The sequence below is a fragment of the Solanum pennellii genome, chromosome 9 (genome assembly GCF_001406875.1).
Source record: "Solanum pennellii chromosome 9, SPENNV200".
NCBI lineage: Eukaryota > Viridiplantae > Streptophyta > Magnoliopsida > Solanales > Solanaceae > Solanum > Solanum pennellii.
In genome coordinates this window covers 10,893,296-10,906,020 of record NC_028645.1, presented here as the reverse complement: position 1 = coordinate 10,906,020, position 12,725 = coordinate 10,893,296, and the positions used below count along the sequence as shown (strand labels likewise).

Genomic DNA, 12,725 nt, shown 5'->3' with positions numbered 1-12,725 from the left:
CCATAATCAGTTTGGACTGATTTCATTTTAGTTCCAAACTGAATTTCAATTAAAGATTTGAATTGAGTGATGAGTTGAAAGACTTGCATTTATGTGCCATAAAATATATCCAAATAAATTTGGTGCAATCATTAATGAATAAAACAAAATAGGAAGATCTATTGATAGAAGAAACGGGAGAAGGTCCCCAAAAATCGAATAAATTAATTGAGAAATATTACTGCTAGAAACATTAAAGTTGATAAGGTTCTCAGAAACAGGTAGCCTAAAGTTAGACAGAAGACGCCAAAGAAGAGCTTCATTTGGATGAGCCAGTCGACGGTGCCAACCAACAAGAGAAGTGCGTTCACCAAGGAATACTCAAGGTGGGGAAGACTGAGAATGAGGTAATGAAGGTTGAAGGCGGTAAAGGTCACCATCAAGCGTTCCTCGAAGAAGTTTCATGACCTGCAAATCCTTCACATAATAATGATAAGGATGAAATTCCATATAGACATTATTATCATGAGTTATTTTAGCAATACTAAGTAAATTTTTGGAAATCTGTGGAACATGGAGAATATTATTAAGATGAATGGGGCGAGAGTGTGTAGACAGAATTGAAGAACCTATGTGTGAAATAGGAATTTTCATACCATTACCAACCGTTAAACCATCATTGTCGATGTAAGTCTGTAAGGAGAGGTTAGCCATGTCCAAGTCCATGTGATGTGTTGCACCCAAGTCAAAGTACCAAGTAGGATCAACAATAGTTGAAGGAGAAACAATATGTGCTTGCTTGGGAGTTGACCGCAACGGTGGCTGCCTTGTTGGTGGAAAATCTTTTCATTGGAGCGATTGTAGAAATTACGAGCATCATGATTAATTTTACCAAATATTTGACATTGCACACGATGCTTGGACGGACAATCATTAAATCGAAAGGAATGGGGATATTGTTGGGGGTACCATAGATTGAGCATGATTTGAAGAATTATAGGATAAATAATTAGAGAGCGGGGGCTGGCCAAGAATAGAAGATCGCTTTATGGTGAGGGATAAATTGGTTAAAGAAGGGCTGAACTTATATGTGTTAACATAGCATGAGAAGGAGCGGAGCCAAATTGCGTGTTTATGGTAGTAGAGTGAAATTCTTTGGTTAAGTGTTCTTCTTCTTGAAAGAGTTCAAACAGTTCTTAAGGAGTGATAAGTCTATAACGCATATTAAATGCAACCTTGAAAATTCCATATGAAGAATCAAGGACATTAAAAACAAAGGAGATAAAGTCATCATCTTGTACAAAGTACAAACTTTCTGCTGGAGAATCGACAACTACACGTTTCTTTTCAAAATACTCTAGCATGGATAAATTGCCTTTAGAAAGGTTTTGAAGTTAAGATTTTAATTGCATGACTCGAGCACGCGTCTGTCACTGAAACATACGATCTATTTTGGTCCAAGCATCATGAGAGGAGGTGACTCGAGTTAAGTGACCAAGAAGAGGATCAGAAATTATTTGACGAAGCCAAACTAGAATAAGAAGATCATTGCGTCCCCATTCCTCATATGCAGGGTTAGAGTAATTTCTTATTGTGATTGGGTGGTACAGGAATCTGCAGCGGTAGTGATTGAAGTTGGGGCAACAATAATGGTTCTTGGAGGAGGATTAAAACCAAGAACAACAGAATCGAGAGAAAAGGCTTTGAGTATGTCCAAGGTATTTTCTTTCCAAATGGAATAGTTGTTCCCGTCGAGTTTGAGGGAAAGGTTTGGTAGTTGGATAATGGAGGAAGAACTGGATTGTTTTGCGAGGGACAACAGGTTGCCGAAATTATGAGAAGCGGTCATAGGATTAAGGGAGAATCTGATACCATATAAAGAATAAGTATGAGAAGCTTTTGAGAAAATAAGAGCAGATGATTGTTCTGCTATATGCGTTTTGCATTTATAGATTTTGTACATATTAACAATAAGTATAATAGTCCTAATTTAATACCTGTCCGAAAGGCAGAGTAATCCTTTTATTACAATGAATAAGCGTTATAAATGCATTAATGTGGATGCCATTTGTAACTCACTTCAAAACTCATCCGTAACTCTCTTTAACATTCATGTACGAAATAAATGAACACTTTAATTCATATAACTTTGAAGAGATATTTTGTACTATAAATAGGCGATGATTATTTTATTAAAGGATCAATCGAAAAATATAAAAAATAAAAGAAATAAGAAAGCATTCCCATATATCTTGTCTATATATTTATTGTCTTAGATAATTTTATATTGCTAACATTTTACAGCACGTTATCAGCACGAGTCTCTAACCAATTGAGACATACTTAATTCGAAATTAATTTCTAAAAGTTAATCAACTTTCTTTTAGAGTCAGGTATATATTTGTGTGTTTAAAACATCTCTAATAGGACTTGTGTAAATGTTTAATCTATAATTTAACTACAACATATATAACTTGATTTTGCTATTATTATGATATTTTATTTGGCATAATAATCAGTACGTTATAGATTTTTGTTATGTTATTTACTAACTTATAACTATAAATTAATTACTAAAGTAATATGATAGCATGCTCGTTAAAATAACTATTTTCATACATTATGATAATATATTGGTGTGTGTCACAAAAAAGAATATTATTGTATTAAATATGACTTGAAACTCTTAGGAAAAAAATTGGCGTTAATACTGTATAACAATTAAAATTACATATTAAATCTACTGTTTCAATAGGTCTTTAGTTTATATGTTTTTAAGACATTCAATGTGCCTGCGTGTAACATATAATTTATTATATAATCATATTGTACTTTATCATTTGAACATTATTTACAATTTATTATAAAGAAACCAACATCATAATATTAACTCAATTATTTTATGATAGTTTTCATCATGTCGAATTTGTCAAAACTTGAATTTGTGGCACTTGACATTTCTGGAAAGAATTATTTGCCATAGGTATTTGATGCTGAAATTCACCTTACCGCTAAGGGTCTTGGTGATAGTATAATCGAAGGAAATACGACATCAAGTCAGGATAAAGAGAAAACTATGATTTTCCTTCGTCATCATCTTGATGAAAGCCTGAAGGTTGAATACCAAACGGTGAAAGATCCACTTGACTTGTGGATAGGCTTGTAAGGCAGGTATGACTACGTCAAGGCAACGGTATTGCCAAGGGCTCGTTATGAGTGGATGCACTTATATTTTCAAGATTATAAAATCGTAATTGAGTATAACTCTGTTGTAGGTAGAATAACTTCCCAATTGAAATTATGTGGTGAAACAATAAAAGATGAGGACATGTTGGAAAAGAAGCTAACTACTTTTCATGCCTCTAATATGATATTACAACAACAATATCGTGAAAAAGGTTTTCAGAAATACTCTGAACTGATCTCATGCCTTCTGGTGGCTGAGCAACATAATGACCTTTTAAGGAAAAATCACGAAGCCCGTCCCGCTGGAAGTGCTCCATTACCGGAGGCACAGGCGGTTGAAGCACATGGCCAGTCTGAAATAAGATAAAATAATCAGGGCCATGACAGTGTGCGCGGGCCTAAGGCAAAAGACGATATAATAATCATCGAGGTGGTGGTCATAACAAAAGGGAAAACAATGTAGGTTCTCAAAATAATCCTTCTAAAGGAAAGGGCGATCACTGTCATCGTTGTGGCCTTAAAGGTCACTCGAAAAATGAATGTCGGGCACCTGAGCATTTTGTGAGGTTGTATCAAAATTCCTTTAAAAGGAAAGGAAATAAAGGTGGCACCTCCTCTTCTAAAGCCCAAGTAGGGCCACATTTGACTCTCAAAGATAATATTCATGTAGGATCTTCTCAAAAATATAATGAGAATGTTGAGGCAAACTTAGCATTTAAAGATGATGTTTTTGATGAGATCGATGATATTACTCATCTGGAAGCTGAGGACTTCTTTGGGGATCAGAACTGAGATTGATAATGGAACTAGGAAATGAATATTGTTTTTATGTATTTTTAATGTCTTAATTAAAGTTTATGTACTTAAGATTTCTTTTGCTAAATTTCGTACTTCTTATTATGTATTTTTTATTCTTGTGAAGATAAATAAATTTTTTCAGTCTTCAGTTCGATCCAAGATGAGTAGTGGAGATATGTGTCTTCTGGACAGTGCCACAACTCATACGATACTAAGAGAAAATAAATATTTCTCTCGTTTGATAACGAAAAAGGCATATGTTAATACAATATCCGGTAGTACAAAATTGATTGAGGGCTCTGGAAGAGACGCCTTATTACTACCTGGAGGAACATTATTGATAACTGATAATGCATTCTATCGTAGTAAGTCTCATAGAATCTTGTTAAATTTCAAGGTTATTCGCCAAAATGTCTATCATGTTGAGACTGCGAATGAAGGAAAGGTGGAATACCTTTATATTACTAAAATAAATGCAGATAAGAAAATTGTGCATGAAAAATTGCCAGCAATTTCTTCGGGGTTGTACCATACAAATATTTGTACAGTTGAATCACATTTCCTAGTAAACAAAAGGTTTACTGATTCTAATGATTTTATCATTTGACATGACCGGTTGGGCCATCTCGGTTATAATATGATGCCCAAAGTAATTGAGAATTCACATGGGCATACTTTGAAGAACCAAAATGTTCTTCAATCAAAGAAATTCTCTGGTGTTGCTTGTTCACAAGGAAAGTTGATTATCAAACCTTCAGTGGCTAAGGTTAAGGTGGAATCCTCTGCATTTCTTAAACGGATATAGGGTGATATATGTGGACCTATTCACCTTGCATGTGGATCATTTAAATTTTATATGGTATTGATAGATGCATCTACAAGATGGTCTCGTGTGTGCTTATTATCAACTCGCAATATGACTTTTGTGAGGTTGTTGGCTAAAATAATAAGGTTAAAAGAACAATTTCAAGATTATGCAATAAAAACAATTCGTCTTGATAATGCTGGTGAGTTTACATCTCATACATTTAATGATTATTGTTTGTCTACTGGAATAACAGTTGAACATCCTGTTGCACATGTTCATACTCAAAATGGTTTAGCAGAGTCATTGATTCAACGTCTTCTATTGATAGCTAGACCTTTGTTGATGAGAACAAAGTTGTCTGTTTCGATTTGGGGGCATGCTATTTTGCATGCAGCAACACTTGTGCGCATAAGGCCAACTAGTTATCATGACATATCCCCGTTACAATTGTTTTTTGGTCAGGAGACAAATATTTCCCATCTTAGAATCTTTGGTTGTATGTTCGAATTGCTCCACCACAACGCACAAAGATGGGTCCTCAAAGAAGATTAGGGATATATGTTGGGTATGAATCTCGTTGTATTATAAAATATTTGGAACCTAGAACTGAAGATTTATTTATGGCAAGATTTGTTGATTGTCATTTTGATGAATCAGTATACCCAACATTAGGGGGAGAAAAAAAGCAGTTGGGAAATGAGATAGATTGAAATTCACTTTCACTGTCTCATTTAGATCCTCAACCAAATCAATGTGAGCAAGAAATTCAAAAGATAATTTATTTGCAGAATATTGCAAATCAACTGCCGGATGCATTTACTAACCTTCCACGGATTACTAAATCATACATCCCAGCTGCTAATGCTCAAGTTCGAGTTGATGTCCCTATAGGATAAAATGTTAAGACAAATGAGTCTGGACCACGCTTAAAACGTGGTAGACCAATTGGTTTCGAAAATAAAAATCCTGGGAAAAGGAAATGANATATCGCCATGCAGTACGAATTGCATGGCTGGCACAATTCTGACTACTATAACCCGCTGCCTGTATGAACAAACTAACTTTGCAGAACCGTTTCACCTAATCGATCGTGGTGAAGTCAGCAATGGATTCGGCGGATCATCCACGTCACGAATTGGATGGCAGGCACAATTCTGACTAGTTCTCCGCACTACTTTTCTGTGAGTGAAGACTATCATGCCTGTTTAATGAGCAAACTAACTACCTTGTGAACACCCTCAGAATGATCAAGATGATTATCATAATATAGAGGCAATTTCTCATGAAGAGCTTCAAGACAGAATAAATGATGACACCACAAAGGAGGTCCATGTACCTGAAAATAATGAGAATAAGGAAATCTCTATAAATTATGTCGCGACGAGAAAAAGGTGGAATCCAAATAATATTGTGGTGGATAATATTTTTGCCTTTAATGTTGCGGTTGAAATAATGCAACAAGATGAGGATTTGGAATCAAAATCTATCAATAAGCCTAGATAGAGAAATGATTGGCCAAAATGGAAGGAAGTAATTCAAACATAATTGACTTCACTTGAAAAACGTAAAATTTTTGGATCAATAGTCCGAACACCTGAAGGTGTCAAGCTAGTGGAGCATAAATGGATTTTTGTCGAAAACGCAATGAAAATGGTAAAGTCGTAAGATATAAAGCACGACTTATGGCAAAAGGGTTTTCACAAAGGCCCGTCATTGATTATGAGGAGATCACTTATTCTCCTGTGGTAGATGCAAGTACCTTCAGGTATCTAATAAATATGATAGTTCATGAAAAGCTTGAAATGCGTTTAATGGACGTTGTCACGGCCTATTTGTATGGCTCGCTAGACCACAATATTTGTATGAAAATCCCTGAAGCACTCAAAGTTCCTGAAGCATATAAAAATTCAAAAGAAAGTTGTTCGATAAAACTTCCGAAATTCTTATATGGATTAAAACAATCAGGGCGAATGTGGTATAATCGTCTTAGCGAATATTTGCTAAAAGAAGGATACAAGAATGACCCTATTTGTCCTTGTATTTTTATACGAAGGTCAAAATCTGAATTTTTAATAATATCTTTTTATGTTGATGACTTGAACATCATTGGAACCCCTAAAGAGATTTCAAAAGCCGTTGAGTGTTTGAAGAAAAAATTTGAAATGAAAGATCTTGGTAAGACAAAATTTTATCTTGGCCTTCAACATTTGACAAATGAAATATTTATTCATCAATCAACATATAATGAAAAGGTTTTAAAGAGATTTTACATGGATAAATCACACCCATTGAGTACCTCAATGGTTGTGAGTTCTCTTGATATAAATAAAGATCTATTCCAACCTCAAGAAAGTGATGAAGAGGTTCTTGGTGATGAAACACCATAGCTCAGTGCTATTGGGGCACTAATGTACCTTGCCAACAATACCCAACCAAATATTTGTTTCGTAGTAAGTTTATTGTCGAGAAGCTCATGTCCAACAAGAAGACATTGGAAAGGTGTTAAGCATATATTCAGATATCTTCAAGGAACAATTGATATGGGATTGTTGTATTCTAATGCATCCAAGTCAGAGTTGATCGATTATGCTGATGCAGGATATTTGTTTGACCCACATAAAGCTCGATATCAGGCAGACTATTTATTCACATATGGAGGTACAACTATATCATGACGTTCGATGAAGCAAACAATAGTTGCTACATCTTCAAATCATTCAGAGATAATAGCCATTCATGAAGCCAGTCGGAAGTGTGTGTGGTTGAGATCAATGATGCAACATATTTTGCAATTATGCGGTCTTTCTGTGAAACAAAGATTCCAACGACATTGTATGAAAATAATGCTGCTTGCATAACACAATTAAAGGGAGGATATATCAAAGGAGATCGAACAAAATATATTTCACCTAATTTCTTTTTCACACATGATCTTCAACAAAATGGTGAGATAAATGTTCAACAGATTCGTTCGAGCGATAATCTTGCAGATTTATTCACTAAGGCATTGACAACGCCAACATTTGAGAAGCTAAGATATAAGATTGGGATGCGTCGTCTCCAAGATATCAAATAAGTTCTTCATCAGGAGGAGTAAATACGCGCTGTACTCTTTTTCTCTTAGCCAAGGTTTTGTCCCATCGGGTTTTCCTTGTAAGGTTTTTAATGAGACAGCACTCAAGGCGTATTATAAGATGTGTATACTCTTTTTCCTTCACTAGGCTTTTTCCCACAGAACTTTTCCTAGTAAGGTTTTAACGAGACAATTATCTATGGAAATCCAAGGGGGAGTGTTATAAATGCATTAATGTGGATGTCATTTGTAACTCACTTCAAAACTCATCCGTAACTATCTTTGAAGTTCATGTACGAAATAAATGAACACTTTAATTCATGTAACTTTGAAGAGATATTTTGTAATATAAATAGGCGATGAATATTTTATTAAAGGATCAATGGAAAAGTACAAAAAAAAGAAATAAGAAAGCATTTCCATATATCTTGTCTATATATTTATTGTCGTAGATAATTTTATATTGCTAATATTTTACAAAACTATGGCAATTGAATTTAAAATTAAGTACAATCTTTAAATTCAAATAGGTGGACTCTAATAATTACTAAGGAAAATGTTCAATTAATCATCAAGAACCAAATAATTTTGTGGTATTTGTGTTTTCTTTCCAAGTAAAAAACATCATTCTCACTAGATGTTAATACCAAAATTTACCACAATTAAGTGATTTATGAAGTAAAAATCTATAATTAGTCAAGATTACGTGATGGTCGTGCATTATCAAACATATATCATTCATTTATCGGTTTGGACTTAGGTATAATCAGTAGGAGTTTCAATGGTACGTTCTGGAGGGAGTACAAGACGTTGCATGTAAAATCTTACCAATAAATAACCATTTATGGAAATCGCAACAAGGTTTCTATCAACGTACCTACTATTTTCTAGTTTATAGCACAAACTCTTTTAGATGTATTGATTACAATATAGCTAACTTAAACCCTGATTAGATTTGTAATTCAATATACTGTTAATGTATAAAAATCTTGAAACATGTTCAAATCACTAGGTATTAGAGACAAGAAGAATAAAAAGTCAATTGTAACTTTATTTTGGGAGTTAAGTAAAGAAGCTTAAAAATTAGGAATTTGGTAAATCCAACATTACATATAGTAAATATATGGAGAAACTTAGCATATATAGTTTATTAGATGACACATATAGTTGCATGATGATACTTGAGAAAATACTAAAAACAACTTGTTCATTGTTACCACTTAATCCTTTCATTAATCACTTTTCAATCCCAATTTAAGCTCCAAATCTAGGCCATTGGGATCTTTGTAACAACCCAATCTAAGCTCCAAATCTAGGCCTTTGGGATCTTTGTAATTACCAAGGCTATCTAGTTTGGATTCAAATTCAGAAAACAATATGTCATGATATCCTTCCATATCTTTAATGAAGTGATCAATTATCTTCGATATCATCATAACCTGTCATGGGATAGGCAAGAAAACACGTGAGTCATACAATATATAAAAAAACAATTATATACTATGTTACTCAAACTTTTTAAAAATAATACTGGATTTGTGTTGTTGAATCCTCCAAAAATAGTTCATTTTTGAAGGTTAGGACACAAATTCAGAAATATTTTTAAAGTATCCAAGTAGCATATAGTTAAATAATAGGAAATGAAAACTAACATCTTCACCAAATTTAGCATATTCATTTAGCAAGTCTTGTAGGATAGCTCGTTGTTGCTCAGGATTGTTGCTAGCAGCACAAAATTGTTGCTTCAAATTCAAACACATTTGAAAATTCTCTGAATACATAATTTTGTTTTTCAAATGCTCAATCTTACTTTTTTCTTCCAGGATTTGTTGGGCCTGAAATAAGTATAATTCAATATGACAATTTAATTACAATATATATGTTAATAGTGAAAGGTATAATTTTAAAAAATAAAAATGTGACTAGATCATTATTATTGTGATAACGTTGATGAGGAGTAGTTTAGCAAAATAATTCATCAATCGTCTCCTTTTGAGACATTTCTCTAGTAAGTGGTCATCTTTTTATTGTGCTAAAAACTTATAGAATTATTTTAGATCATGGTCTAAAAATTTATTTGAGAGCTAGCAAACCTAAAATCTATTGAAAAAACATTAGACCCTATCTAAAATTTTCTAACTTATTCTAAACACTAGACATAACATAATATTTTGTGTTAATTAACTGTATTTTAGAAACTAATTAAACTATAGGGCAAATAATATTTTTGATCCCTGAATTATTGTTTTGTTATTATGATTTTGGTTCTTGGATTATTTGACTAAGCATATTAAACCTTCAATTAAGTTAAATATGTTTTAAACATGGATTATGATAACTGTTTAACATCCATAAGCTTAAAGGAGCAAAATAAAAGATTTAATTTAATTGAAGGTTTAATGTGTATAGCCAAACATAAGGATCAAAATCGAAATAAAGCAGATCAATAATCAAAACATGAATTTAACCAAAAAAAAAAAATAATTAAAAACTTTGAAGTGTCACGCACATATGTCAAACCCATAACAATTAGCATTTAAAAACCTTTGTTATTTTCTAAAAACTTCCATTTGTCCATAAAAGTCAATAATTTGAACATATTATCAGAGGAACATTTAACATTTATATGTACACAACATAAATATATATATTTCAAGTGACCGTAAAAAATTTATAATAAAAACCTTGATGTCGTTTCCTTTGTCATAAAACCAAATCTTGACCTGTGTTGCATCAAGCCCTAGATCCTCACTCAATTGCTCTATCACATCATTTTCTGGATTTGGATTTTGGCTAAACACCCTAATAAAAAACAAAATATATGTTACAATGAAGAAAATCAATTACATAAAAAAAATAAATTAACAACATAAGTTAAGTCACATATCTAAAATTCATAGATTTCAACTATCAAAAATAATAATTGCTTATTTTTAGTAGTTCGATGCACAAAAACTTATGATAGACATCATAAAGAACATCATCAATGAGTAAAAATTCAGAAAATATAAAAGGAAAAAAAAGGCAAAAAATTATTTATTCAACAAACTCACTCTTCAAGTTTCTCAATTATTTGTTGATACGAATGTTGAAAAATCGATTTTCCGATGTGTTGACCAGAAGTTGACCCAACACTTGCATCATTTTGAGAAGTCATAAACGAGAGAAGAATGAAACAAGAGAGAAAATAAAAATGTGATGAACAAATAAAGTTCATCCTCAATGAAAAAATATATGTAGAAGAAAACTTGTCCAATCTTGGATTTATAGGGTCTTCGAAATGAAATCATGAATTTTTGTGGAAAAAACATTTAATGAAATAAGATTAAATAGTCTAACATTCATAAATATGGTTGGTCAAAGTCAAAGTTTCTTTTAATGTATATAAAAGTACTTAGCTTATAAGTAAACTAAAGATGAAGAGCTTAATTTGTTTTGTGTCACAGACTCAATTATTAGCCCGTGTGAGCACTTATTCTAACACATAGATAGGAGGATTTTTACCACCTAATTTAAACTTGATAACGCAAAAGTAAAAAAAATGATATTTCACCTAAATAAAATAAAAGAACCAATCTCAACCTTAATTACAATAAAAAGCTTTTTTTGCACATACAACGGAAAACCCTTTCTAAGAGCTAGTCTAAAAGGTAAAAGAACTTCTTAAGAATACAAATATTAAAACAAGACACAAATCTCATCATAATTCACCACAAGAAATTGGGCTTTATGCAGCGACGAAAGTCGCCACAAAATCCCACAAAATTGCCACTGTAAGTGTTTAGTGGCGACATTGGAGTTGTGGCAAGTACTTCCATAACTAAATGCTATTTTTTACGACTTTTTGAGTTGCCACTAAATATAAGTATTAACGGTGACTTTGTCGTCACAAAACATTAACCAATATGCCATAAAAAAGGTTTAACAAAATGGATCTTATAAGGAAGAGAGGGGTAGAAGTTGTTGTGGATCGATCAACATCATCTTCATCTAGGAAACATACATGATCCTGCAACCAAACTACACCAAATAAGTAAGTAACATAACACGAATAGTATCAGTACAAACAACATGTACTAATAGGCATGATTAGTTGACCCAAATTCACCACATAATATCTATTAAATAATTAGAAGAAACATAAAACTTGTAGCTATACAACCCCGATCTCTAAAACATCATTTGTGGTGCTTAATCAACATGCAATCTCGATGATACAAGAACCACTCCAGCATATTAACAAACTAATGCAACCACTCACAGACCAACACACAAGTACATCAAAACATACATATATTCATCCATGATAGAACTTGTATCAGGTGTGGTACCTGAGCAAATCATAATAGAATATGTATTAGGTGTGGTACTCGAGCCAATCGATATACCTTATTTACAAGGCGTGGTACACGAGCCAATTGAAAGTCAAAAACATCAAAATAATCACAACCACAAATGAAACAACTCACACTTGTAAAATTAACAAGTATTTAAGACCGTTCATCAGATAAGAATAACAATTAATATCCATAACATTCCCCTATCTCCAAGAACACGAAATGTACAAGTAATACTAGTTAAACAGTTAACATGAACACATAACATAAATTGGAAATCAATTTAGCTATCACCTACACCAACTATGGTCCATAGTCCTAGCTTAAATACCCTGTTAGAGTGACCTACCAAGCGCTACACCAAAAATTCTATAACGTAACAATTCTCACTACAAGTAGATGACATTAGCCCGAATCAAATTTCAAAAGTTTTCATCGTGTCACTCCAATGTAATTCATTAGTGTATTTCAATAATTCCTAATATTTTGTAATGAGGTGTAACATCTCGCAAATCAAATTAACTAGGAAGAATTTAAGAATTGA

The 12,725-nt window shown here is 32.8% G+C and overlaps 1 protein-coding gene across 1 annotated transcript; it reads right to left on the bottom strand.

Annotated features, from left to right (window-relative positions):
* Positions 1–9,006: 9,006 nt before the first annotated feature.
* On the bottom strand, positions 9,007–11,061 carry LOC107030906 (homeobox-leucine zipper protein PROTODERMAL FACTOR 2-like). Its single transcript, XM_015232120.2, has 4 exons — positions 10,898–11,061; positions 10,529–10,646; positions 9,497–9,679; positions 9,007–9,283 (listed from the first exon to the last, which is right to left on the bottom strand). Exons 1-4 carry the CDS (start codon positions 11,059–11,061, stop codon positions 9,077–9,079), a joined length of 672 nt encoding a protein of 223 aa, XP_015087606.2. The 3' UTR covers positions 9,007–9,076.
* Positions 11,062–12,725: the final 1,664 nt, after the last annotated feature.